Consider the following 25,375-nt stretch of genomic DNA (forward strand, 5'->3'; position numbering starts at 1 on the left):
TGATTGGCAACAAGCCGGAGGATGTATTGTTTTTGAGTGCAACGTAAATTTTAGAAATTGTGGTTATATTTGTGTTAGAAGTCATAAAATCGATGACTCCAGTCACACACAATGAGTGAGTTTAATTATTTCTAAAGATATGAACAAGATTGCGATCTACGATGGCGTACATCAAAGTCTGACTAGGCTTAACTATCAACCGCAGTACCTACGAGTGGGAAAGATTATAGTCATTTGACAAATTATTTCAACTCTTGTCGAACTGAGTTGACAAACTGATCATAATAAAGTTTCACTAAAATGGAACGTTTTTACAAGAAATAATTGCAATAGATATGAGAATTATAAACTCGAATCTCAATAACTGATTACTGACAATTCCGAGATTAGTTATTGTCCAGGTATTATGTATGAATTCTTCACCTTTTTTGCAAAAAAGAAGAAAAAAAATGCAACTTTTCTTGACTATTCCTTGCTTTTTAGAGTCAAAATTCCCCATACAATTCCAGATTTTCTGCGTAAAATAGTAGCCACAATAATAATTGTAGTTTCCAAAGTAGTTGCTGTGTAAAATGGCAGGAGCCTCGTGTGAAGTAATTGCTACTATTTTTAATGTTAATACTGTTAAGTTCATTATAATGCATAGTTTAATTATTAAAGAATGGAAACACAAAAATCACGTGATATATCAACAACTGTTTCGCTCCTTTGAGAGAAAAATTGTCTATAATTAATAGCAATTAACACTTGAACTAATCAGATCGTTTGCATTTTATGACATTTCATTTACATTTGTAAACAAAATATAACGAAAATCAGAGAAATAGAATAGGACAATAATATGACTAAAATTTTTATAAATGGAATAAAATTAAAACATCATTTACGAAATCACCTTTATACAAGATTCAAACCTTGTACCATATGATGAAATATTAAATAAAATGCCATTTTAATGGAGGGAAGTGCAGTAAACACTATATCTTAGATACTTAATGTATTTAAGAGTCTGGTAATTTACTGGAAATTTTATTTATTAAAGAAAAATAAGTTATTATAATTAAGATTTATATTAACGCAAAAGTTTATTTAAAGCAATGACTGAATTTTCGACGAACAAAGCTTCGTAACGAATAATATTCTATTTTTGCACCTGTTGTGAGTGTAACAGTTATTGAAAACTATTATCTTTGCTCTCCGCGATTATTACAAAAATGTTGCAAAATGTCAAATGAATTAAGGCTATAGTTTTGTGAAAATGAATAGCATTTGTGATTTAATTTTTTTTCTCCAATGCTTGAAAAATACTTTTATATTTTAATATTTTATTTTCAGACTCTAAAAGTTACTCATTAAAATATGCAAAAATTGAGAAATATTCATTAATTTTAATGGTTGGCAAGAGGATCAAAAATATCGCAAAGTTGATGATTTTTAAAAGAAAAAAAAGTTAGTTCATTCTTTAAATATTTAATCTATTTGTCAGTTTCATAATCAAGATCATTCATATTATCAAGCTTGTATGTATAGTTTAAAAATTAAGGAATTATTTTGAGTTTCAGGTTTTTAAAATTGTGGCTTTTTATTTAGATATTTTAATTAGATTATTTTTATTAGATATTAGAACTAAAAAATTTCAAACTTGTTATTTTTTCAAAACAAATTTCTGATTGCTTTTCTAAGAAGTCAGCTTTATATAGCTAATAATTTCTTCTGACGAGAAGCTTTATATCAAAATAATTGCCGAGCAACTTGCCAATTTTTTTGCATCTTAAAAACATCTGAAATTTAATTCTTTCTTTATTTTCCATTTTTTTTAGATTTTATTTAAGCACTTATTCATTTCACCGGCGATAATGTGGTTAGAAAGACAAATTAAACTGTTTTATTTTAACAAATAAATAATAAAATGAATTATAAATAAAGAAACAATAGCTGAATTTACTTACTCCGGCGAAAGAACCTTTTTTTTATTTCTATTGATTCCGATAACAAAAACATTTACGCTGTAAATTATCACACCATCCACAGATCGTTTTTTCAAATTTTAATAATTATAATAAACTGGTCCGTTTTTTTGAAACCATTTTTAAGGAATAAAATACAGATCAAATAAACTTTTCTTTTCTATCCCCCTTTCAATATTCGAAAACAAATCAGGTGTCTAGACAGCGAAGAATGCGGTTTTATCTGGAGGGATATATCTTAATAAACATTTATTGTCATGAATTTGATTTTTTTTTCTTAGTTTCTTAGTTCTTTTTTTTTTCTTAGTTTATGTGTTAATTAAATTTTTTCTTAAGTTTTCATTTTAGCATTAGATAAATTTCAAACTTAATTTAAACATACATTTCTTGTATCTGCAAATTTTGCCATAAATTTGGGCAAGCATAATTTTTATAATCTCTACTTTATTTTATTTTGGTTTATGAAGCTGCAGATTGGTTCAGAAAATTCTGTTGATTTACAAACGTGCTTGAAAATTTAAATAAACAAATTTTTACACTTTTTTTTAAATCAGTAATCAATAACTTTAATAAGTAAATTTTAAAGCAATTTTCATTAGATAATATATTATCTGTTTTACATTATTCGTACTTACAATTATTATAGGTGAAAAATGCTGCATCAGTAGTCAGCTATTCAGAGCATTTTAACGATTATGAAAGAAGTGGAAGAATTGCCTTCACCAAATCAAAGGATCCTATTTCTGGAATCTACTCCAAACCCCTCTCCTGCCATTATGGGACTGACCTTTCAACGCCAAAACATTAGGTTCATAACAAAGTTCTTAATACTCTCTGCCTGTATATTGACTGAAAATTGGGAGAGTTCAAATATGATTAGAATAAGTGAGACGATGTAATAATGAAATTTTTTTTTAAATAATTGGGAAGAAATTTCAAATTTATATTTGAGGGTCTTTTAATCCTATATTTTCATTCCTGCTAATCTATCATTAAAAATGTTTAACTGTCAGATTTTTCTTCTATTATAACATTAAATTATTCTTTTTAAATATTTTGTGTGCATTTGTGAAAGATGATATACCATGTTAATTTTTTTTTCTAGTTTGTTTGGTGAATAAATATTTCCAATGTTTCTGATGTATGTCATTATTTATAAAAGTGGTTCTAAATAAAAAATTATACACGTTTTATTAATCATCTTTATTAATTATAATACATTTTCTTTACTTAGGAATAAAAAATGCTTACATTTTTTTAATAACAAGATAAATTATACATTACACATCAAATTAAGTACAAATAAAATACGCATAAAATTAAGCATGAATAAAATAGACCTCAAATTAAATACAAATTAAATAAGCATTAAGTACAAATAGAATATACACCAAATTTAATTCATCGATTCATATTAACATGAAATATAGATAAATTTTAAGTTGTAAGTAGTGTAATCATACTATACATAACATACATAGCATGATTATAGGTCTTAGCAGTTAATCATTGCTCTTTTTCAATTGTGTGATATTTTTTAATGTGAATACTTTTGTACTTTTCATTAATAAATTTACATTGTTTTATTTGTTATGGAAGAATAACTATCACTATAGTTTCAAAAATACAGGTGCAAACCAAAAAATAAATGAAATATTTAATAAAAATATTTTCATATGGATTTAGAAAAATACACAGTTAAAAATTTGGTACTGTTAAGAACTCTTTCAAATAATGAACTAAAAAATGGAAACAATGAGATAAATATTTAAAAATTTTCTTAAACCTTGCAATTAAGATACAGATGCTCAAGTTTGCATTCTTGATTTTAAAAAAATTTATTAAAATATTTAAAGTTAAATATTTTACAATCTACTCTGCCAAAATTCTCTGTTAATAAAACTGAACTTAAATATTAACTTAATGCAAATCGTTCCTTGCCATGAAACTGCTCCAGGCCCATTAAATTATTCCATAAAACGATTTCGAATGTTTTTAGCTACTATAGTACCATTAGCTGGGCTTCTATGGAAGTTATGAAATATATTGTTTTTTTCGCATAATATTTCAGATTTTACAAATCTTCTATGTCTAAACTTGTTGGGAGAAGTATACAAATACCTCAAAATATTATGGAGAGCACAGGTTGCCAATACAACTTTTATATGATGCGTCTGTATCTTTGCTTGGAAAACGAGAAGCTAAAAGGCCAAATGCATTTTCAATCCGAGCTCTTGATCAGCGGTAATTAAAAAGCCTGCGCTCAACACTTCCTGGATAGGGTTTCATAATGTTTATGTTGAAAGGAAAAGTATCATCTACCACAAAAACGTTCGTTTCTGAGTGTAATTCCGTTTCAGGAATTTTCAAAGAATTTCTTTAGTGTGCTTTTTTTTGTTCCACACGCCACCATCCTGTCATTGGTTCCCACGTCAATATAAAATTTAGATTTTCATCCACCAATGCCAGCATAACAAGGCTAAAATGTTTTTTTATAATTCCAGTACTCGGAAGTGGTGCAATATTAATATACTTTCCGTCTAACGCGCCAATGTAGGAAATGTGTAGCAATTCATCATTCAAAGCATCTGCCGTGAACTACACGAACATTTAAATTTCTCCTGAAAATTAAATTTATCTTAAAGGAACCAGCAAGAAATTTATAAAAGTTGGAACTCTATTGATAGCTGAATAATTTAATGATCATTAAAAACTTTTGACAATTTTTACCGATTCAGAGTATACTTTACTGGTTCATATTTTCACTAAATATTCATTATTTCATTTTTTGTTTTAATGTTATTTTTTTTTTATATTTTAAGTCTAAACAGCATATACGTATCAAGCATAAACAAATTTTCTGCAAATTAATTCGAAAATTGTACTTTACCTGATTGACTTTTCAGATCAGTAATACTAATTATACGTTGAATAAGAATTAATTTTTAAAGTAATTTTTTTAACATTACTGAAAATAAATATTATCTTTCCGAACAAGCAACATTTTTTAATCTTACCTAAAGATTCTGCTACAGGGATCTTCATGACAGTATTTTGTTTTACTCTGAAAGACAGTGACAAACATTCCATTCTGAGGAATCCTGTAATAAATAAGAATTATGCAGACCAACTTCCATTAAGTAAATATTTTATATATATATAGTATACTCACGCTATCATGTTATATCAAAAAATACTTTTCCTCTTATTATATATTTACTTAATGTTAATTTCAATTCCTATGTCGAAGAGTTTCTTCTCCAAACCTTGTTATGACGAAATTTTTTCAAAATAGAAAATGAATTTTTTCGGAAAAATTGCAATGTTATTGTAAACTGATTCATTTCTATTTAAAGCTTAATTATTTTTGACTCTTAAAAATAAAATTATCATTGTTATATTTAGACCAGTATTAAACTACCATTCCGTACTTATTAGTAGTTATTCTCACGTTTCATGACTAATTTTTAGAGAAATATTTTACTATATATTTTTCAACTTTTTAGAACATATTTAGTTCTGAATTTTTTATCTCAAAAGATAAAAATTTCGTCGGCGTCCCTTTGAAATATCGATAGTACTATATATATAAATTTTGAATGATAATTAATGAAAAGATTTCGAATGTTCAGTTATTGAAAACTATTCATGGTAAACAATCGCTTTTATTTAAAAAGGCTAACAGTTTAAGAAGTTTTATCAAAGACGTTTTTATAACGAAAATAATTAAAATATGTTCTATTCATTTATGAAGTACATTATTCATTTTAAACAACTATACTTAAAAATTATGAATGCAGCGGATAGAACATTGCTTTAGCTGAAATGGAATAGTTCATATTGCAAATTGTTACTGCCAAGTCAAAATTTGATATACTAACAAAATACTAAAATACTAACTAAAATTTACCCTTTTACATTTATTGCATTAGCCTAAATTATATTCTATGAACATATAAATTATAACCAGAAATTTAAATTTAATAAATTATACATTAATTTTTATTTTATTTAATTTTACTCAAATTTTAAATTAAAATCATAAATAATAAATACTTAAAAACAATTCAAGTACTATTCTTTAAATATAATTGTTTTCTTCTTTTAAAATGTAACAAAGTTTTCACTTACAACCTAAAGAATTTATAGATTACAAGCGTTGAAATAATAAGGAATATTCTATGCATTAAATAAAAACCTAATGTTCTGAAAAGCAAAATTTGTGATAATAGTAAATTAAACAATTCATAAAACTTACTTCTAATGCTTATAAGATTTTCATAGCATCCATCTGACCAAATGATTCTGCATTTCCATTCTCCATAGTTGACATCAATATTAAAGGATTATCAGGAAATAGACGAGAATATCTAAAGTCTTCGCAAGAACAAAAAACGGCTACGAGCAACTGTTCGGGCAATTAAGCAACCCTATCGGCAACTGCCTTTAGAGTTGAGGATCGAGTTCGCTTTTGGTAGCTCATATTTTTCTCTTGTGTGATATCCGTATCAGAAATTTGATGGAAACCCGTAAAAAGCTGGAAAGTTGAGGAAAATAATATATGAATTTTCTTACATACAAAACTTCCTGACAGTGCGATAACACACTATCTTGCTTATATGGGTCATTCTCACGAAAACTGTCATTTTTCAGTTCATAAAATCCCAAAAAAGTAAAGTGAATAAAAAGCTCTGAAACTTTTTATATTAATAGAAATATGTAATGACATTATAAAGAAAGTATATATCCTATAAATTGTACTTAATATTTAAATTAATTAATTTATAATAATTAATAATTAATTAATTAATTTAATAAATAAATTAATTAATTTAATAAATTAATTTATTAATTTTTTAATTTATTTTTCAAATTAATTAATAAGTAAATTAATTATTTTCACTATTTAAAAAGTGAGGGAATGACACTAATAGTGAGGGAATGATATTTTATTTTAATACATGTTTTTATCTAAGTTACATCTTTCTAAAGTTTGAAAATGATAACATACTAAGTATATCTAATATTTATTATAATTTAGTCTTATATATTTAAAAGTTTTTGCAGTTTTGGGAAATAAAATTGGCTGGCACGATTGAACCAAAAAAAAAATTTAATAATGTACTCATCTTGAATCATTCCCTCACTTTATACACAAGTGAGGGAATGACGAATTCAATAAAATTTAAAAATAACAGTTAGGCCTAATTAATTTCTGAAGTCAATCACATACAATAATATTCATACAAGAAAGCAACATATAATTATCCACTTTCTCGATGAAGTTGTATTTTATTTTACTCTAAAAAATGACATGAGGGAATGACAAATGTAAAAAATTTTACCTGGTTTGATTCATTCAAATTTATACCACAGCAAAACTTCTTTAAGTTGAAGATGGAAACATACTGCAATTTTTTTCTATGATGCCAGTTGTTAACTTCTGAAGTTTTTATTAAAATATTTTTATTCTAAGAAGATTGCAGGTGATAAAAACATTGTTGTGAGGGAATGACGTGAAACACTGGGGACAAAGTTTAAAATAGTGCTGTGTTAATATTTTTATCGGAAATTAAATTTAAAATTGATTTTCTGAATTCTATATTTCAGTATTCTGAAATAAAAAACACGAATTTGTAAAAAAAAAAAAAAAATTTTCAGAAACAATTTCTTTTTTTAAATCAGCAGTGGGGACAAGTGAGGGAATGACATATTGGTATATTTTAATTACCTAAAATAAATAAAAAATAAAAATTGATAATTTTATTTTTATTCTTTTGTTAGCTTGCATTCTGAAGGACACTTTCCCTGAATTTTTTTTCTTCGTAAGCTGTAAAACAAACATAAAATATACTGGGGACATGAAAATGACTGTTTTTGTGAGAATGACCCATATATTATAACTGTTAAATGGTTATTTTATTTGCATTATATAAACCTATATTCAAGCAGAATTTTTATGCTGAAAATAATATACCTTAACAAAGTTTTCTAAATTCTTAGTGTAAGATGCCATAAGAATTTCATTTGCTTGCAGTCAGATGGAAAAAGTAGACATTTCAAGCGCTCAAATAAAGGCGCTCATTCTCAAGAGGCTAATAAGGAAAACAAGCATGTTTGAAACAGGAAATACACTGACTTAAAAAAAAATCCCAACTTGTGCCAGATAAATTTGGCGGGCTTGTTTCTACAACTAAAATATGATGTCTATTTAAATTTCGCAATGGGCGCATAAGTTTGGTAGTGCCACTGTGAACATTCAAATCAAGGTTGCTTTAAATACGTGTTCTACTTGTTCTACTGTTCGTAAGCGTTATTTTTCGTTCATTTTTGGCATACTTGAGTTGATGTAAGTCAAGAATGCCTGTAAGAAGATGAAGAAACAGCTCACTGACTTTTAACGTGGTCGTGTGATAGGGCATTGTGAGGGTGGATTTTCCTTCCGCGATATTGTGGAGAAATTTATCCATTGTACATGATTGTTGGCAGCAGTAGTCATGGGAAGGTACTGATTAAGAAGATCAGGTTCTGAGCGAGCACTATTCAGAGGTGATGAAATCCAACAAAAAACTTTGCAAATAAAGTCAAATCAGGGCAGGTATGAATGAAACAGTGTTCCACAGCATCAAGATGAGTTGCCAAATCAACGAGAGCCTATTGTCATGGTTTACCAAAGTGGCTCTGCTAAAGTGGTTTTTCTTTTCTCAACTTTATTTTCATTTTTGCGTTTGATATATTTTCATCATTTACGTGAAGCGAGGCATGAAAATAGGTACTTACTTTTGAAAAACATTTTTTCGAAAGCAAATGAAGTTTTTATTTGACTATTATCAATATTTAAAGAGAAAATTAAGGATAGAGTATTTTTAAGTATTATACAGAGCGAAAAAAAGCTATCTCCCTGAATAACTTTCTTTCAGGGTGGCCACTCAAATCAGATTTCAAATTTCCCTGATATTTCCAGGTTTTCCAGGTAAAAATTTTAAAATTTCCAGGTCCGTGTTTTTTTGCTTATAAAGTGTAGGACATGTACAAGAAAAGTGTCGTTATTATAAAATATTTAATTCAACAAGTCATTTTTTTTAACATATCTTGAAAAAAAAAATTTTTTGACAAGAATTTGTTTTTTAATGTTTTGGTACAACATTAATTTTTAAAAAATTAAGACACGGAGAAAATAATATGTTTAGCTTGTAGGATATATTGCTTTTATTGAATAAAATTTTTTTAATGTTTTACTTTAAGTAGTATTTGCTCAAAGTGTACCTACAAAATGGCAAAAACAGAATGACCAATAAAACCTTGGTTAAGTATTGCTTTATATATTTTCATTAAGTAAAGGAAAACCGTTTCAGGTGATTATATATCAATAAATTTTTATATTTACTGTGGCTCCCATCAGTGTTCCCTCATTTATAACTTTGATTGAAATAGGAAATAAAAATTCATTTATTAAAATGAATACTTAACAATGGGTATTTGATAATAAGTGTAATCTATTATTATCAAAACTGCATGGAATATTTTAAAAACAAAGCAAAAGTTAATTTTTAAGATATCAATAATCAAATAGTAACAAAAATTTTACCCCACGAAAGCCATCGGACAGTTAAATGTTTTCGGATTTCAGAATTATCTTCAATTGCTTTATTTTTATTTAATTATTATTCATTTAATTTTTTATTTATTTTTTTGCAATTTAGTATCAAACTTATGATAGCAAAATTATATTTTAATTTTTGCGTACTAACTCCGTAATATTTTATTATTTAAAAACGGCTCGTGGTCTTAATAAAACAATAGACAAAATTTGATTATTTGTCATCATAAGAGGTATGCACTTTGCAATACGTGATAAAATGCATAAAAGGAGGACTTCATATCAGAGATTAAAATTATAAAATTTGTGGAAAAATTCATAAATTCGCAGTAGAGTGTTGCAAAAATTTCTGTAAAATTTTTTTAAAAATATTCCGAACAAATTTCTCCCGACAAAAAAAAATTACTTTATATTTACTGGCTTATAAAAGCTATAGTAGATGAGAAAGGAAACTACTAAATTTTAATTTAATGAAAAATTAGAATATTTACTAAGACAGAGTTTTTGTTTTTTCTTTGAAAGTGTACAATGGCTTTTGTGGGCTAAAGTTTTTGTCACTTTTTGATGATTGATTTCTTCAAAATAAACTTTTCCTTCGTTTTTAAAATATTCCATACAGTTTTGTTAAGATTAGAATACATTTTTTATTTTTAAATATCCATTCTGAAATATTCATTTTAATTAATGGATAGTCTTATTTCATTGAAAGTCATAAGTGTACGAACACTTTTGTGAGTCACTGTAATTACACTTCAATATAAAGCTGTACTGTATACTACATTATACTGTATTTTATCTTACCAGTGTTTTAATAAAATTCATTGATAACATTTTCTTTAAACCAATATATCAAGACAAATTTTTAAATAATGTTGTTCTGAATTAGCATTTTTATTTTCAGAGATTCAAAATACAAAAATAAATGCCACAAATGCAAAATTGTGTAATTTTTTGTTCTATACTCTAAAGAAAAGAAAAAAAAATTCCTTAAATTTCATACTTTTTTGATTTTTTTCCTTATTTGAAATTAAAACATTTAAAGAATTCCAATCTAAACACACAGTTTTTTAGTTTAGTATAGTTAATTGTTTTTGTTTTAACAACAAGAATGTTGTACAGCGCAGAACAAAACACATAAGTTTCGTTTGCCTACTTCCGACTAAACACGTACGAATAAAAAAAAATTATATTTTATGTTTATACATAATTTTTTATGATTCCTATACATTCCTTAGTCTTTGTCAGCTTTTTACTGATAACTATATAATTCAAATTTTGAATTAAAAATCAAATATTTATCAACAAGCAGTAAAATTAAATATTAATATATAGTTAGTTCTAAAAAAATACTTCTCTTTTAAATTAAAATATATCATAAAAGGTAAAAATGAAATAGAAAAAATTAGCATTAATGCAACAATTTGTAGACAAACATTGATGTTAGCAATTGTAAAAAAACTGATTTGTTGGTTTGGTGAAAAAAAATAATTTACAGATTTCTTTGAATGGGAGTACAAAAGCTTTCAGAGAAAGAGTGCAATATAAAATCTATTATTAATTATACCCTACTAATCTTTGGATATTTTTATGAAGTTGAAGTGCAAAGACATTTTGACTCATTTTGTCAAAGTAGAAAAAAATTACCACTAAAGCATCGAAGCAAACTTGAGCCATAAATGGCTCAAGTTTGCCCACGGACAGAATTTAAAAATAGAAGCAAATATCCTAACCCCTTCTTCCACGTCCACCACAATCTTTGCGTTTCCTAAATTGCGCAGTCGCATAGTCTCCATAGAGATCAAAGATTTCTACATTTGTTTAGCAACTATGGGAGAATTTTATTCGGCATTCTGGTATAATGGAGCAAATTTTGATGCAAGCAAAGTATAGTTAAGTTGATAACATTTTAACTGCTTGGAGACACATTTCCGTCTAAAAAATGTGGGTATAATGGATGAAATAATTTAAATTAAGAAAATTAGTAAATAATTTAAATTAGTGAAATTAAAAAAATATCTAAGAAAAAAATTTCCAGCTTTTCTTTAAAATTCCCTGATTTTTCCAGGTTTTTATCCAAATTTCCCTGATTTTTTCAAGTTTTTTTCCAGTATTAAAAAATTCCCTGATAATTCCAGGTTTTCAAGGTTTTCCAGGTGGGTGGCCACCCTGTTCTTTCTAATGATCGGAATTTCACATACTAAGTGTCAATCTTAATGGTTTCTGGGGATGACTTCAAACATTCTAATTAGTGCTAACTATTAATTAAGTTACGAAATCAGACACAAAAACGCACTTTTTCTAAATAAACATTTTTTCCATATTTGGATTCTTGACCTTCAAAACAGGGGGGCAGATAGAAGTTCGAAAAGATTGGATCATAAATTGGAGGGATAATAAGTTACATATATTTGGCGATAGTCCCAAAAAACGACCAAGCAAAGTCGCCGCCATGAATGAATATTTTAAGATAACCCATAGACTAATTCAAGAGAGGAATACCAATTTTACTCCATTGCTAAGCAACTAAGTTCAGACAATTGAAAAAATTGAAATAATGTTCTGTGATTGCTCGGAGAGGTTTATTTATTAATAGTTAATGGAAAATATCGTGAAGTTTCTCAAGCAATACACAATTTTTCAGCGGATTTCGGACAAAAAACTAAGATTTTTTTCTTTTTAATCTCCCTTGAAAAGAAAATTTGAATCTATAAATTTTTTCTGATTCTCTGATCTTTTAAAATTTGAATCTATGAACTTTTTTCCTGAAATTATTCCTGTTTTTTACGTTGTTTTTACTTCCTTTATACGAAGATTTCATAATAAAATCAAATTTACATAACTTACTTTATTATTGACTATATACAAAAGTAAATAAATAATTTGTTTGTTCAATCTTAGAGAAAAGGGTGCACTTATTTATTATGATCAGTCCATTTTGCGCTGCTTAATTTTAACATAGAAAATATTTTTAAATTCTTATCAGCTGACTGGTTATAGTTCTGAGACTCGGAAGAAAATTTAGCAATTACTTACAGCGAGTGTTAATTTAAAGGAAAACTTTTAAGTACCAATAAAAGTTGAACAAAAAAGTTTATCTGAAAAAAATCTATGTTTTAGCATAAAGAAAGAGTAAAAAATCTGATGAAATAATTAGTTGAATAATTCTGCGAATCACACGTGGCCAAGTAATTAAAAATTTAATTTCAAATTAAAGATGTTAGGACAACATAAGATACTGAGATATTTTAAGACGATTTTGACGTATTCGGCAGCTCTTAGTGTTTTTTTATAGTCCTTACAATGACGTATAAAACATTTTAGATTACGTTGAAGTTACAAGTAACGAAAAGACAATCTTCGTATTTCTAAGAAACAGTATGTTTAGCAAATAGTAAGCTGTTTTGCATTGAATAATTTTAAACAGCAGGATAATTTAATTTCTTCACAAGATTTAATTCTCAGCTAGCAGGCAATAATTCTAAATTTTCTTTTAATTAGAACTTGGCAATAATTTAAGAAGGAATTTTACTTTAAAGGAAAACCTAAATTGAAGTACTTAAAAAATTTATTAGTATATTGAAGAAAAAATATAACGAATAAGATTTTTAAAATTGCTAAAATTTAATTAAATAGTTGGTAAAATAGTTCTGCGAAACAAGCGGGGACATATAAATAAAAAAAATAATATTTTAAGACTAAGACGATATATAAGATATGTTGAGAAATTTTAAGATGCTTAAAAATGTTGACTACGTATTCGTATTATTATAAAATATATATTAAAAATATTGATAAATATCCCTAACATTCCTTAAATTGATATTCCAAATCTATGCATACGTATGTATAGTATTGAATTGCAACAATTATTGAGAAACCGAAATAAAAATAAAATATAATCACATTCTATCGAAAACAGGCTATTACAAAATCCGACATACGTTGAAAATTTAAATTTTACTATGGTGCAAGAAACCCGAGAAACCGAATGTAAAGGAGAGCGAAAACTTTTGATTTACTTGTTAGTAAAAATATTGGACATTGTTATAAAATTGAAAAATATACTGCTGCTAGAAGTATAAACAGAACAGCTGTTACTAAACTCATAAATAAAATTGAAACTATGTTAGTTAATACTGACTTAAAGGTTGAGGACATTGATTGTTTCGATTTATTATCTGAAAAAGACTTTAATGAACTGAATACAAAAATCTTTGATTTAACGAAAACCGAAGATTTGGAAAAGGAATTAACTTCCGTCGAAAATTATAAAGAGAAAATATTACTGTGTAAGAATAAATTAAATATAGCTAAAACAAAACTAACCTCTACGCAATTGGTATCTAATAACGCCTCATCCATAAACATTAATAACGAAACGAAATCCAATAACATTAAATTGTCCCACTTAATAATTGAACAGTTTGATGGTGGTATAATTAAATGGCCTGAATTTCGGGCAAGATTTAAGATTTCCATTCATGAAAATAATTCATTGTCTGAAATAGAAAAACTCGTATTTAACCAGATGGCGAAAAAGTGATCGATGGTTTATTGACTACTGATGAAAATTTTGACTCAGCAATTGAAATATTAGAAGAAAAGTTCGGGCGTAAGGATTTGATTATAGACAGACATATGTCTACGCTGTTGCCTATGGCGCCATGTCGCAGTTCTAGAGATGTGAATTTGAATTCGATGAGGAATATTTATGATATTTGAGATTTACAAATTAATTCATTGAAAAACCTTGGTATTGAACCAGATATCTATGGAACACTTTTGTTTCCGATTTTGATCAAGGCACTTCCGAATGATATTTTATTATTTACGCGAAATCACAGTTCGGATAAAAATAAAATCAGCGATTTATTAACATTTTTGAAAACAGAAGTTGAATCACTTGAGCGAGTATAGCTTTTGTCGGAAACGCAATGTGAAAATAATAAAATAAAATAAAAATTTGAACAGCAAGAACATAAGTTGAATAAATTTAATCGTTCTCTTGATAATAAAGATAAAAGACAAAGTATTGCCATTTTGAATGCTACGACTGAGAAATTTTGTATTTCTTGTGATAAATTAGGAAATCATGTATCTGATAATTGCAAGTACTATAATTTAAATCAAAAGCAAAATTTGTTAAAACAGAAAGGAAGATGTTTTTCTTGCTACATTCAAATGTAGAATGTACTAATTGCCATAGTAAAAAACGTAGAAAGGGTTTATGTGATAAAATTGATTCTACAGACAATAATAATTTCCAAACTAGCGTTATTGATACAAATACTGTTGTTACTTCTGTTATTATTGTTCTTAAAAATGAAACAAACGATAAAACTATTTTTATGTCAACATTTAAAGCTGTTGTTGTTACCCCTAATGAGAACCCAGTTCGATGTTTATTAGATTCAGGCAGTGAAAGAACATTTATTCATGGACAAGTTTGCAGTAATTTAAATTTACGCATAGTTGGAAAAGAAACTATTAACATACATTTGGCAGCACTGATTCAATTAACTATGTTAGATCTAAATTTCGATTTAATTTGTGTAACGTTGATGATACGAAAAAATTTGGATTGATGCTTTAGAATCACCCGAAATATGTGGTGCATTCATTGAAGCTTCTAGTAAAGAATTCATTAAGCAAATTGATTCTTTAAACATTAAACTTTCAGACTGTGATGATCATCCACAAAAAATAGATATTTTAATAGTTAATAACTTTTTACGTTTAATAACTTTTGGAAAATAGTGACTGGAAAAACGAAACGCTTAAGTAGTTCTATAATGTTAATAGAAACTCATATGGGATGGGCTGTTCGGGGTCCGGTTTCTCAAACCCTCTTAATAAATTAATCAACACCAGTTAATGTTTTGAATGCCATTATTTGTAAGGACATGGAAGATGATAATTGAACACCAAATTAGATTAAATCCCTTTGGGAACTGGAATCGATCGGCATAAGGGATGAAACTTCTAATAAAAGTATTTCCAATAATGAAACCTATCAAAATTTAAGGTCAAATTTAAACATTAAAGATAACAGGTATGAAGTTCCTTGGAAACACGATAGTGTTAATTTGAATCACAATTATTTTAATGCTGAAAAAAGATTACGTTCCTTGATTAGTAGATGCATTAAAGATCCCCACTTGTACACAGATTATAATGAAGTTATAGAAGAATATTTAAGATTAGGAATTGTTGAAACTGTCGCTGATAAAACTGAGAAACCTATCTACTACTTGCCCCATCATCCTGTGATTCGAAAGGATAACTAAGAATTGTTTTGACACTTCGTCACATCCTCAGAAATCCCCATCATTAAATGAAAGTGTTGTTAAACATAATTTTTCAATTAAGTAATTTGAAGCATGTAGGAATCATTCGTATCCTACATTTAAATGTGAGCTTTATTTGCTCTAATTTCTTCGCTAATCTAAAAGTTTTTTCCAACAGTCATTAGTACGCTTTTCCACGGGGTTTTAAAAATTGTGATATTTTTTAACCAATGCTATAAAATTCTGCGTTTTAATCCTAACCTTTGGCGCCATTTATTTAAACCATCGTCAGTTTATTTTTCAGTCTATTTTTTGGTACTTGTTGCTTTAAAAAAAATTCGATATTTTTAATATAATATTACTACGAAACAAGCAATTCGAATATGTGCTTTTTAACTGTTATTGAACTTCATTTCTAATCTTTTGTATCTAAAAAAAGGGCTTAAAAACCGGTTCTATAGACCCGAAACTATAGTATGTCCACTTCTAAGCTTTTCTTTGTGCTTTATTCAACCACACTATTTTGACTAACCACAATCATTACGAATCTAGATTTTCCAATCAGCGGCTTTTATCGATTTCATCAGTTTGTCATTTCCTTAAAAAAGAGAAAACTTTTTTTCAGTTTAGGTAACATATTTTAGAAGAAATAAAAGGTTGCATTATAATTGCAGCCAGGAAGAAAATCTCGAAAGGCCGCTGGATTATAAATTAGCTTCCTGGACTTCCAGACCCTCAGTCGATGAATTTTAAACTGTAAAGACTTCCTGTCAACGTAACGCTGTTATAAATTTATATCATATCTTATAAAAACAACTGCTGATATTTTCAGTTATTTATATAAATTAACGATATCAATTTATTTGTATCCATTAGTTTATTCTTTTTTGCTGCACTTTTTTTTTTAATAAAATGTAGTTCTCCACAATAGGAGTCCCGCAATAGACTGATCGTAAGACGATTCCTAATAGATTACCGTAGTCTAGCATCACTGGTAGAGGACAGTGATTGGGTGGGTGACCACTTTGATCAGACGACGAAGAGACAGATTGTGATCCTCGTTAAACTGTTCTGTAGAAAAGTGCTAGGTCGTCGGACTAGAGAGAGCTATCCTCTCTGCGAATCAAAATTGTGATATCGCGTCATCTTCGGACTACCCATACCGTCACTAATAACCCATTCAGCAGCTCTAGTGAGACATAAACATCATATCTTGATTTTCAGCAATATTGCCACATAAATGTCTTAACAAATAAAGCGTTAACAATACAAAACATTCATTTCTTCAGACGACGCAGTTCGTCTTTATTTATATTTTGTCCATCGCTGTAGATTTCAATAAACCTGTACAGTGATGAGAATAAATTTTTTCACCAATTCTTAATTTGCTAAAGCTTTCAAAAGATCTTCAAACCTCCCTGAATCATTTGACTCATAAAATTATAAACTTTCGATAGGGATCATTAAATATATATTTTTTTCTAATATTAAGTTATCTTTGAAAAATATTGTAGTTGAAACGAGTGGTGTTTAGCTTATAAACTGAGGTATAGTAACACACATTCTTTTTTTTCAGTTCATGAAATAATAAAATGCTGAAAATTATAGCTTACTTAGAAATTATGACAAAAAGTCGGGGGAAATTATAATAAAATGCATTGTTAGCGGAAAAAAAAATTATAATTTAATGCGTTTAAAGTAAAGTAATGTTTGTATTTGGAAAATATTTGGTATAAGTAGTATAAGTCTACACGAAAAATAAAAAATAAAATACGCAATTTATTTTTTTTTTGTTTTTACGAACGAGTTTCCTTGGAAAAGCTTCCAGCAAACATTGATGAAAATACGATCTGAAGGATTAAATTTGGATTTGAAATTCGTAATATCGATTAAGACAATTGATTAGAAATACACAAAAGGAATATCAGCAAATAAGTTCATGAACAGCACACACGATTAACAAATCAACCTGCAATTCAGTGTAACAAATTAACAAGAAAAAAAATTCCAGACTGCTAAGCGAGGCAAAAATGCCAACTTACTCCGGACAGCAAATAAATATTTCTGAGTGGTAGTTAATTAACGTGTAATAATTCTTGGTTTAATTAATTCAATTTATTAGGTTTTTATCCACCACTATTTCTAAATATTTCGAAGGGCTATTTGATTCACCACTTTATTTCAGTGAAGTCTTGCGATACTGTTAAAAGAGTATGCTGTTGTTGTTAATTTACGTCGCACTAGAGCTGCACAATGGGCTATTGGCGACGGTCTGGGAAACATCCCGGAGGATGATCCAAAGACATGCCATCACAATTTTGATTCTCTGCAGAGGGGGTGGCACCCCCGCTTCAGTAGCCCGACGACCTGCGCGCGAAGTCGAGCACTTTACGGTAGAAAAGTTTAACGAGGACCAATACCGCACACCCTTGGTCCCTACGCAGACTGATCCAAGTGGTCACCCACCCGCACACTGACCGCAGCCAGTGATGCTTGACTTCGGTGATCTGCTGGGAACCGTGTCTTATCGATCAGTCCACTGCGGGACTAAAAAAGTATGCAAAATTAGTCAAATCATGGCAATTTCAGTTTGAAGTTGTTTACCGTTTTTTAAATTATTATGGCACGTCCGGAGCAGTTCGCATCTCTGGAGAGGTAGTAATAGTAGTAAGTTTCACGAGAATTGCACAATTAGCTATTGGCGAGAATCGGGAAACAATTTTAATCCTCTGCAAAAAGTAAGGTTACCCAGCTTTGGTAGATAGATCGGTGACCTGCGTATAGCTCGTTCACCAGGAGTTGGCACTTGGCTCCGCCTTCATCACGTGGTATGCGACGATACTATTTCTCTATTTTAGGGAGAAGGTTGTGAGCAATCCTGAACAATGTTGCTATTTGGCGATCGTTTGGCAAGAATATTTATTTCGCAAACTTTATGTGCATTTTCTTAACAATAAATATTTCATAAATTTGATGATATTTTGCACCATTTTTTATGATATTTCTTTCTTTTGAGTGAATAATTTGTCCTTTATGAGCCATTTCGCTGGGAGAACAGCAGTTTTTAAATTTAAACTATATTTAATTAGCTAGTGTAACAAAAGGTATAATAGCAAATGACAAAGCAAAGTAAGTGACTGAAAAAGAATTCACTTTTTGTGTTTGGCGCAAATTAAGGGTTGTCTCAATTTCAACAACGGAGATGTTTCTCTTCTAACTCCCGCGCTGAAATGAACTCTGCGTCCGAGGAGGTGGAGCCAAGTCTCAACTCCTGGTGAACGAACTATACTTTACGAGCACTTTACGGTTACAAGAGTTTAACGAGGACCGAAATCATCGGTGTCTTCGCACGCTGATTACAGTGTTACTGACATTTTTCTTTTATTGTTGGACTTCGGTGATCTTCAAGGAACCATGTTACTGTGGGTTCTGAGACCACACAGAATGGTTTCGACAAGTTAGCGTTTCGTCAAAATTGAGTAATTTCGTTACGCTTAAAAAATGATTGTTAAAAAACGAAATACAGACCAAGGAGTTTAATTTTTATGAATCTACAGAGCATACGACAAGTAACTTCTAGACTAACAGGTGTGTCTTTCAGATTGTCTATGTACAGCAAGCAAAATAAAAAAAACGGACCACTCCAAATAACTTTAAATCTAATGATCGGATCTTCATGTTAATGGGTCAAGGGGGGGACCTCATATGTTAATTAGTACAGACAATATTTTAAGTTAGGAAATCAGGCACAAAAACGTACTCTCCTTAGAAAAAAACATACCTTTTTCGACGGATTCAGATTTCTGACCCCTATAATACAATTTGGAAAATACGGTCGCAATAGTTAAATCAGGGGAGGGGTTCAAAGTTTCGAGCCCTTAATTTTAATTTTTGCTTATTTCGCCATGTCGCGAGAACTTTTTAAGCGAATTGAAACATTTTTGCTCACACTTAAAAAATTCGTTTATCCGAAGATAATTCTATGCAGAAAAAAATAAATTTTCGTATGTATTTAGTATTTTATCTACTAATAGTCGAAAACATTTTGAAGAGTGAAGTACATAATTTTTTACATCATTTTAAAATATGTAATTATGCATGGCAAAATTCAAAATTTGAGAGCAGCAAAATACAAGTTGCAGGTTGCCGATTTTTGCTCAAATTTTGGATTTTGCCATGAAAAAATTACGTACTTTAAAATGATGCAAAAAATTTTATACCATACGAATCAAATTTTCCCCGACTAATATTAAACAAAATAAAAAATAATAAATATTAAAATTTTAATTTATTTATTTCGCATAAAATTATCTTCGGATAAACGAATTTTATAAATGTGTGCAAAAATGTTTCAATTCGCTTAAAAAGTTCTTGAGACATGACGAAATACGCAAAAAGTAAAATTAACATTAAAAGGTCCTCTCTCTCCTGATTAAACTATGGGGGCCATATTTCCCAGATTGCGGCTACCACCTTTATTTTGGGGGACAGAAACCCGATTTCGTCGAAAAAAAAGGTATGTTTATTCAGAGAAAGTTCGTTTTTGTGTCTGAACTTAAAATATCATCTGCACTGATTAATTAGCATATTTGAGGGTCACCCCCTATAACCATTCATGAATCTTAAAACGCGAAGATCTGATCATTAGAATAAAAGTTATTTAGGGTGATCCATTTTATTTTTTTGCGCACTGTACATAAATTATAGAACGGTTTCAAAGAGATAATTTTTATTTTATCAATTAATTTGTGTTAAGAAATATGTTATAATTATTGTACATTTAAAGAGAATTTAAATACTGATTTTATCACTTTCAGACGTATTGTCGACTTTAAAAAATTTTTATTACAATTTATTATTTTATTAAAATTTTATAAATTTTTTATTCATTATTTTATTAAATAAAAATTTATCAAATGTTCTATTAAATATACAGGGTGAAACAATTTTTGAATACGAATATTCTACTGATTTTAAAGGAAACTACTTTTCTAAGGTTAAGATATATAAGAATTTAAAGAAATTCTAAGCGATTCAAGAAAAAAAAAAATTGTTGAGAAAATTCAGAGAAATTATTTCAAATAATGTATTTTAATCTTTTCCCAGAACTTCGTGCTTCGCTACAATCCAATAAATTTTTAAATATTTTTAAACACTAAAAATGTACTTGTTGTTAATCCATTTATACATATAAATTTTTAAGAGCTCTAGATTTTAATGAAATAAATATATGTAATGCTTCATTGTTATTCGTACAAAGAGGTACAAATCAATTAAATATATTTTATATGCAAGAATTTCTATACTAAATAAATTTTAATAGCTATTGTTTGAAATATTTCAAAGATAAAAAAAATTAAAATCACTATCAAAATTTATTATTCACATTCAAAAAATATCCTACTTCTTACTGGCGTTACGCTTTTAAATAAGGGAATAAATAGAGTCACATCAAGTCGACATCAAAGTAAAGCGGCTAGAGTGACTATTTCTTGATTTACTATTAAACAAAATTTTTAAATATCTTTTTTTAAAATTTGCATTTCGTAAGCTAATGCGTCATTTGAGTTGTAAGAATTAGTTATAAGAAATAACTAGTTTTCTTAAAGATAAATTATATTATCAAGTGCCACAATTGAATATTTTTTTATGAAAAAAGAAATCCATTAAATAAGAATTAGATAATAGGGTAAATATCAGGAAAAGACATAAAATTATTCATTTTCCAGTATACACCCTGTAGACTAATGCATAGTTAGATATAAAAACGAGTATTTTTAAAGATTGATAAACGAATTATATGAAAAAATGTTAATTCATACGCTAAGTTTTAACCAAAGAAATTAACATTGCAAATACCTGGCAGAGTTGACATAAAAAAAATTATTTTTTAAGTATGCATTCTGTGAACTAATTCATGATAAGAGTATTTAGAAATAAATTAAGCTCATAGCGAGCTGTTTTAAAGATAGATAATTATTAACTAATTATTTTTTTAAAAAAGGATATTTTTCATATATATATATACGAAATTCGTCGATAATATTGTCAATACCAGGCAGAAAATGACGTGGTTAACGTTATTTTAATTTTATAAGTATGCATTATGTAAACAAATGCACGGTTAGAGTATAGAAATAAATAAATCTTCTTAAAGGGTATATTATTAGCAAATTAACAGAACTTATTTCTCTTCGCATGGTAGAATGCTCGGGTGTGTAAAAATAATTTTATAGTAGGTTTCTACTCTTTTTCGCTTATAAAATTTGAATTATTTCAATACAAAATTTGTACATTGTGTAGATATTCAAATAAATTTCTTTTAAAAAAATATTTACTTTTTAAAGTTTTTATAGCCATGATTTATTTTATCCTCTTAAAACATTCATTTAGCAACTGCCGTACAAATTTAAATTTTCTGCAATATATTGGACACAAATTTCATGTCTTAACAAAGCGAAAAATTCAGATCAGGTAAAAAACTCAAATTATCTTTTAGACAAATTTATGGTTTTGATTCAAGAGATTTTTTGTTCCATATCTAAAACATAAAGAAACGTTATAAAGATGCGCAAAATATATCATTTTTCATATAATCACTGAAAACATTAAAAAAGATAGATGGGTTTTCTTTTTTTTATTTCTGAAATACTTTATCACATTTAGGAAATTTGTCTAATCTATATGTGTAAAAAAAAATTTTATGTCATCATTTAAGCTCAGGTAGCTTAAGAGTAGATGACTTACCACTTTTTCCAACTCCCGGCGCTCCCAAAACTACAATTTTGACTTCGGATAAGGAGGACTTCTTTCGCCGAATACTTCGAATTGCGTTGCTGGTCATTCTGTGTTTTTATTCATAACTTTCAAAATGTGTTCTTAAAAAAGCTTGTATTCAACATAAGAAATAGATTTTCCACGTGGTGCGAGAAAAATTGTCTAAGTAACGATAAACATGAGACACTCAAACATACGATGCATTTTAACGATTTGAAGCTCGCTTTTCTCTTATTCCGCGCAAGGTTTGCCGATACAAAATGTCGCCAAAATATCTTGCCAACGATGCCAAAAATATTTTGTATTTTGCCTGTGAGTTTTTTAGTTAGTTTTACACGATTTTACTCAAATTATCACAATTGAATATTTTTATTATACTGACGGGATAATTTTCATTTAGTGTATTTTGATGAATGATAGATATAGAATAAAATGAACCAATCTGATTTCCAAAGCTCGTCATAAACTCGGTTTCATGAAACGTGAAACCAAACATTTCACAAATCTTGAAAATCCTTCATTTTACTTTTAGTGATATTTATTGATGATTCTTTTACTTAATTTTTTTACTATTTTTTTTAATCCAATATGATTTCCTGGTTTGGCCTATTAATATCAATAATCCAAGAAACTTCCTTATTTCATTAGTGGTAACTTCTGTCCATGATACCGTTTTTGCAGATATTTTATGTAACTCTTTCACTTGAGAGTGGTACAAATTTGTTTGTGTAACGACGAAACTAAAAAAAACTACTAAGTCGACGCATCACCAAGCTCATAAATAGTTGGAACAGGAATAATTCTCTAAGTTTGGTGTGATATGACGCTCGTTCCACTCTTCTTCTAATTAGTTCTCACTATTGTATTCCTTCTTTTTTTTCTTTTTTTCTAGCTTTTTTTTTCCATTTTTTTTTTTAATTGTTATTTTGGTGGCGTAATGTCAGATCTCTCGACTTGATACAGTATTGTTTTCCAAATCATAACAATTTGATTCAAAATCACTTAGACGGTCAAATAAAAAATCCGTGTAGAATTCACTGAAAGATTCTTCGTCATCGTTGAAATTTTTTTTACAGCAAAGTACGCAACTTGAGGGGTCTTAGAAGCGAGAGACACAGATTGATGTATGCAGATTAACAATTGCACTGTGTGATCTCTTACAGCGCTCTGAGAGAAAAAAAACCCATCACGAGATTATTCGAGGCCGGTCAGCAACCGGCCATGAAAACACGACTTAACTCGTAGCTGGTTAACGATGTATTAATAAAAAGCATCGCATTAAAAAATGATTTTCTTTATAGCTAAGTACTATGTTTCTATTACAACTTGGCCAAATATTTTTGTTGTTCATCATTGTAGAGATTTGTCTAGTTTATTATTTTTCTGATAAGAATCAGTTTTTTTTTTTTTTAAAAAAAAAGTCCCAACTTACGGATTGAAGCGACTTGTAAGTCCATTTTTTAATTTATGTAAAAAAAAAGAGGTTTTTTTCAGTGACGCTGATATTTTTAATTTGCCTAGATAAACTTTTAATGCTTTTAAAAATTTATCCTTTTTTCCCATTGTATACAACTGTTATTGAACTTTTTTTCTTCTGTAGTGTGTGTTTTGCAGGTAAAATAAACTGAAATAAATATTTTAATAGCATTAAAAATAAATAAAAAATAGATCCCGCAGTGGACTGATCGTTAAAACACGGTTCCCAGCAGATCACCGAAGTCAAGCATCACTGGCTGCGGTCAGTGAGCGGGTGGGTGACCACTTGGATCAGTCTGCGTAGGGACCGAGAGTGTGCGGTATCGGTCCTCGTTAAACTGTGCTACCGTAAAGTGCTCGACTTAGCGTGCAGGTCGTTGGGCTTCCGAAGCGGGGAATCAGAATTGTGATGGCATGTCTTTGGATCATCCTCGGGGATGTTTCCCAGACTGTCGCCAATAGCCCATTGTGCAGCTCTAGTGCGACGTAAATGAACTGCAACAACTACAACAATAATAAAATTAGCAACAAAAAAAAGGAAGTTAATGCTGCGTTATCAAATGCTTCAATCTTAGTACGCAATTGTTTGAAATTTTTTCAATGACATAGAAGAAAAAAAACGTTTGGCATTAAAACCTATGCTTAAACTTCAATAGCTAAATGAAGCAAATATTTTATTATTATTTTTCTATTGAAGAATTACACGTATACCTAAAATAATGGAAGAGACACTTTCAGTTTTGACATTTTTTTAAATTTCTCCTGAAATACTCAGAGGATTATTTTGCTACTTTAGAGTTATTTTGTTCATGCGATTTATCGAATTTAACGATAAAGTTTAAAACTTTGGACTGACAGTAAATTACGAAAGAACACAAGTCTTTTTTAACACCCTATGGCAGAAAATCAAGTAATAAACGTATAACTTTAAGTTGATATGGGGTTTTCAACAAATTTCATTTTGTAGTATTGCAAATGACATTGCCTTATAACCGGACAGCAAAAACAAAATGACATTTCTGGAAAACCCTCTATGGTTTTGAACTTTCTTTTAAAACGTACAAAAACCACTTAGAAAATTGATTAAAACTTCTTAAATTTTTGAGATATACAAATAAGACTTTTTTCATTAGTTGCCTAATATGATTCACAGCAAAATTATGAAGAAAAAATTTTTAATTTTATCTACCCATGCGCAGTATAAAAGAAATATTTTAATTTCTCATATCTCGAGCTGTTTTTAGTGATTTTTCAAATTTCAAAATATT

The 25,375-nt window shown here is 28.5% G+C and overlaps 1 protein-coding gene and 1 long non-coding RNA gene across 3 annotated transcripts in view; one reads left to right on the forward strand and one right to left on the reverse strand.

The window, feature by feature from the left end:
• Positions 1 to 3,102, forward strand: part of LOC107455723 (uncharacterized) — a 44,887-nt gene extending 41,785 nt beyond the window's left edge. The window contains exon 4 of the long non-coding RNA XR_001585621.4: positions 2,614 to 3,102. This is a non-coding gene — a long non-coding RNA (uncharacterized LOC107455723). The remainder of the gene's footprint in view (positions 1 to 2,613) is intronic.
• LOC107455721 (ras-related and estrogen-regulated growth inhibitor) overlaps positions 1 to 22,892 on the reverse strand; it is a 65,559-nt gene extending 42,667 nt beyond the window's left edge. Inside the window, exons 1-3 of one of the 2 annotated variants that reach the window (XM_016073389.4) lie at positions 22,602 to 22,892; positions 6,226 to 6,504; positions 4,985 to 5,068 (exon numbers count right to left, since the gene is read on the reverse strand). In XM_016073389.4, the coding sequence (XP_015928875.1) occupies positions 4,985 to 5,057 (73 nt within the window). In that variant the 5' untranslated portion in view covers positions 5,058 to 5,068; positions 6,226 to 6,504; positions 22,602 to 22,892. The remainder of the gene's footprint in view (positions 1 to 4,984; positions 5,069 to 6,225; positions 6,505 to 22,601) is intronic. The other variant, XM_016073388.4, reaches the window with a different exon arrangement.
• Between the last annotated feature and the right edge of the window lie 2,483 nt (positions 22,893 to 25,375).

Source organism: Parasteatoda tepidariorum, chromosome 11 (assembly GCF_982258835.1).
Source record: "Parasteatoda tepidariorum strain Cologne lab strain chromosome 11, Ptep-v5.0, whole genome shotgun sequence".
Lineage (NCBI taxonomy): Eukaryota > Metazoa > Arthropoda > Arachnida > Araneae > Theridiidae > Parasteatoda > Parasteatoda tepidariorum.